Consider the following 5,001-nt stretch of genomic DNA (forward strand, 5'->3'; position numbering starts at 1 on the left):
GTGCTTTTTCAAAGTAATTTCGGAATACGGTCCTTATACGATTAGTGGAATCGAGGACTGAATGCATAGTAGCTTAAAAGTCAAGTTTTTATCTTTGAAATAAGTAGTTTGTAGTTGTTTGTCATTGTTTGTGAAGATTTAAACATTTCCTCAATGTGCCTCTAAACAGCTGGTAGATTTGCAAGTTACAAAGGAAGTATCAAAGTAAGTATAACCTACTTTTTGTCTGCATGTTTACAATTGTGAGCCTAAAGCAACAAATAGGTAATGCCAATATTCGTTGCCAAAATCTCTATTAAAGTATGTGTGTCTTTCATCCAAAACAACAACAGTAGCACTTAAATAATTACTGATTATAAGATTTAAAAATATTACAGTTGAAACATTATTTAGGTACTCCTAAAATCATTCATACAGTTTATTAAAACAATTATAGACCCGATGATTGTAGAATTATGAAGTAACTCACCAAAATTTAAAATATTTTAAGCTTGTTACAGATTTACCAATTCGACATGGGATCAAAACCATATACTATTGAAACTTGTACAAGAGTGGAAACCTGTGAAATCAATTTTTATTGGAAAATAGAAAATTTTTGTTTGCTAAATGTAAAACCTGGAGAGATACTTGCATCCCAGGTAATTAAATACATTTTTCTGTAATTCAAATTCGGATTAGTCATTAAACTTTTTATCCAATACACATCTAAGAATCATTCAAAGCTATGATTTTTTTATTTTTAGAAATTTTCAGTACCAAATAAAAGCAAATGTGTGTGGTATATTGATTTTTATCCTCTTGGAACACGGCTAAGCCCAGATCACATATTTCTCTATCTCCGGCTTTATGATACAGACCAGCCTACTATTTTAACACAATTTACATTTGAATTACAAACTCAAAGTGGAAAATGTTTAGCAAGGTCTGGAGTTCATCAAGTTACTTTTCAAGACGCTACGATGGCTTGGGGTACAGGACAATGGCTCAAGCGTAATCTTCTTATTTCTTTGCTTAAAGATGACGTTTTAGTTATAAATTGTTTTGTTAAATGGGAAACAAATTTTGTTACAAAAAGTAGCAATCAAGTGCTTGTAAACAACAACTTTGGTGCTCAAAGACAATTGTCAAATGATTTTAATCAGCTTTTAAAGGAGGGTATTTTTAGTGATTTAAGTTTAGAGGCAAATGATGGTACAAAATTTAAGGCTCACAAGAATATTCTTGCGGCGCGTAGTCCTGTCTTTGCTGCCATGTTGAAACACGACATGAGGGAGGCTCAAGAGTCTATTGTCAGGATAGAAGATTTTAATGGAGATACCCTTAGAACTATGTTGGAATTTATTTATACAAGTGGATTTAAGAAAAAACAGTGCAATTTGATTGAATTAATGGCTGCTGCCGACAAGTATGCACTTGATCTTTTGAAGGCCATGTGCGAGCAGGAATGCCTCAAGAATTTAAACATCGGAAACGCAGCAGTATATTTATTTTTGTCGGATCAGCATCAAGCGATTACTTTAAAGAAACATTCCCTGGATTTTATACAAATCCATCTGAAAGAAGTGCTCGAAACCGAAGCTTTTCGAAACTTATTAGGTATGAATCCAGTTCTTTATTACGATGTACTTAAATCTGTGTCAAATATGTCGTAATAATTTTTTTCATCAAAACTACTGTAACTATTATAAATACGTTACTTATAAGTAAAATTTTTTTTAAACGAACTCTATGCATGATTTAAAATACATTGTTTTTTTTTTTAAAGTGGAAAAGGTTTAAGCCTTGATATGTTAAGTATATATAAAATCATTCAACCACATTGATGATTATACTGATATTTAGTTCATCAATATAAATGTTTCTAGAGATTTCAAACGTATTATGATCGATTCGGTTAAGCTTCAATCATTTGCTTGAATTTATACAATAAATGATTTAAAAAGTTCGTGTTTTTTGTGTTTATAAGTGATTTTGCGTGCTGTACGACGTACTTGATTATAATTATAAAATCATGAAAAGTTTAATACCCAAACGTATAATAAGTGTTAAAGAAATTGTAGGAGGTGCTAATTGAACAAAAATTTTCATTGGTAATGTTGAATTTTTTGTAGAAAATTACTCTTGTAGAAAATCAAATAAAAAATATTTTTGTACGAAATTTCCAAACGAGTAATTCAGTTTCCATGCACACATGTGTTTATAAATTATTACATAATAGGCAATCATCAACGCAATTGGGGGAAAAAAAAAAAGAATATTAACAAACATCACGTAAACTCACGAGTTTCATATAGTGATATGTAACTCGACAACGACTCCAAGTAAAAAAAAAAAAACCATACAAGTTCCTCGTCATTTCGCGTGTAATGGAAGCTCGTGTAGGTATCTTCGCGATTTCCCTGTAACATATACGACGAAAACGATGACGGTGGCTAGGAAAAGGCACCCGCATGGAGGTATTATATACGTATACACATGTAATACGTCGTTGACATAACAACGCGAATTACGCCAAAACACGTGAGCAGCCATCTACATATGTATTACATGTGATTAGATGCGATCCACTTACTCTTTTTAGAAAGTAATTTTCGTGAAAATTTCCGCGCGCGTTTCTCACTTACGTTACCAACAAAGTCGTTTTGTTCGTAAAAACCTTTTCTGAATTACTTTGCGGATTTTGTTAGCAATACTAAGAAGCTTTTCTTTTTTTATTTAAAAAAAAATAACGTAAAAATCGAAAGACTTTTTCTTATTAGAGTATCAAACTCCAGAGATCGGCAAGTCATCGAACGACATGCAAAATTACCTTATATTATATTATAAGACACCAGGGGTTTAATAATAATATGTACGAGTGAGCCAAGCGGGATGGAAATCGATTTGCCGTCGAGAAGATCGGCAGTGAGATACTTTTAACGGTTTTGAACGTATATGTACAGCAAAGAATGGCACGAAATGGGCCCCGTTGCTTTCTATACTCCTCTGCTTTCGTGCAGCGAGTGCTGTTATTTCCTATATCTCTGGTGTCAACGGAAATCGGCAATCACAACGATTTTTTTTTTTTTCTTTTTCGAGTTTCTGGGTCGTTGGGTATCATGCGTCGTAATCTGTAATATATTTTGTTGAAGGACAAACATTTTTCTTGACCATTACATACATCGATGCAATGTTGTAAAAGTCGTTTGTTCTTCTTTCGAAATATATCTTTTGTTGGGAAGAAGGAAACTTGAGCATACTGCGCGTGCATATTCATGTGCAAAGAGAGTTTTCTTCACGTATGCTTGCAACTGAACATCTCTTTTTGATCTTCAAACGTAAATCTAGTGATTTTTACGTACTACTAGTTAACACACTTCAATGAAAATCTACGTTTCTTATGGGGTGTAAAAATATATGTACTTCTTTCAGATAATTACCATGTATAATGGTAAAATTTTCCTGTTAATCTTATAAAACTCACAAAAACTGTAAATAACGAACAATTTGAACTAAAATGTGAGTTTCAATGCCATTCGTCACCAAGTTTTACTTGGGAAAAAAAAAAAAAAAAAAAAAAAAAAACTTGGGTAAAAGTTCATTACCCAAGATTAGAATGACATCGCTCGAGGAAGAAAGCGCGGCTAATGGATGAAATATAGTACAGCAGCCGCCAACTTTATACGTACACTCCACCGAGCAAACATCATCGGCATCGCGGCATCTTCGCTCCTCGATTGAATCACCCCGCGCAGAAAGTGCACTTTCATCTAAATACGAATCGCCGCTATATACGAGATACAATCCTCACATGGCGAAGACTCCAATGTGCCGCACAAGAGAACGAACGATTTGTGAGAAAAAGTTATGCACACACGAGCAGATTAGCGGCTTCGACGCGCCGTTGGGGATGAGTAGGTATATACTTATACAGGAGATGCGAGGAGAAATTTCGCTTTCCTCCGACACATTCGATATACAAGCTTTTTATTTTTTCTTGCACAGAGACCATCACGTGTATTATGTGTACATCGGTGTGGATGGTTTGTAATTCGCGCACAATGAAAATAATTGCACCGCCGACACTTTCTATTATAGGCAAATTAACGATAATACCGACACACGCCGGGATTTCTCTCTCTTTCTTTTGTGCGCTTACACGCGTAATTTTCGAGGTCGCTTTTGTTGAGAAAATCCCAAACGAAGGATTATGTTATGCAAATATGCACTCGCGTGTACATACTGACAATACTTTTTTTTTTTCCTGCCTCGGCTCCTAAAATGGTGAAACTCGAGAGAGTCAGAAGCGATAATTTGCAGTTTCCAGGTACACCGAAAAGTAATATCCCTTCATCGCGTTGGAAATTAACTCTCAGACGGCGGGGAGATTGACGGACAGTGCGGCTCATTAAAAAATGTCACGTATACGTGTACCCCCGATGATCCTCTCATACCCGAGAAAAAAGAGACTTGGCGCGATTTTCTCTTCCCCCGTCTTTTCTGGATCTGGGTTGCGTTTTACCCGACTTCCAAACTCTCGCAGCGCGTGTATGCAAGTGAAAACGCAACAAAAAAAGTGGGTAATATTTCCAAAATTAGTATGTTCTTTGCCTCGATTCCCTCTACGAGCGAATGGATCGCGGGGTCTGCCGATGGATCGGTAAATACGTTACCGATTTACGTGCGCACTCGCGCGACAATCAAATCAAAAATTCATCTATATACATTCGTTTTTACTTACACACAACTGAGGGAATCTCACGCGCTGGAAACTGCTTATTTTTCTTACGGGTCAAATGCGCAGTAGTTTCATAAACCCTCATTTATCAGAAGGTATACCTCGAAAAATCGGTCATTCCCTCGACATTCCGCGAAACGGTCCTCTGAAAGAGGCGGACAGAGGAGGCCGCATTGCATTGCACGTGTCATTACTACATGTATATATACGTGTATAGATACTGTTGTCGGTGACCGGTACTGCAAGGCTGATAAGTGCAGAAGTTGTATAATTGGGGGGGG

The 5,001-nt window shown here is 35.9% G+C and overlaps 1 protein-coding gene across 1 annotated transcript; it reads left to right on the plus strand.

The window, feature by feature from the left end:
- The first annotated feature begins 71 nt into the window (after nucleotides 1–71).
- Nucleotides 72–1,655, plus strand: LOC106642415 (speckle-type POZ protein B-like). Its single transcript, XM_089588917.1, has 3 exons — nucleotides 72–204; nucleotides 501–641; nucleotides 747–1,655. The coding sequence occupies exons 2-3, from the start codon at nucleotides 516–518 to the stop codon at nucleotides 1,653–1,655; spliced, it is 1,035 nt and encodes a 344-aa protein (XP_089445043.1). The 5' UTR covers nucleotides 72–204; nucleotides 501–515.
- The last annotated feature ends 3,346 nt before the right edge of the window (nucleotides 1,656–5,001 follow it).

This window comes from Copidosoma floridanum, unplaced genomic scaffold (genome assembly GCF_036245765.1).
Source record: "Copidosoma floridanum isolate Cflo_tuat_1 unplaced genomic scaffold, Cflo_Japanese_pri ptg000007l, whole genome shotgun sequence".
NCBI lineage: Eukaryota > Metazoa > Arthropoda > Insecta > Hymenoptera > Encyrtidae > Copidosoma > Copidosoma floridanum.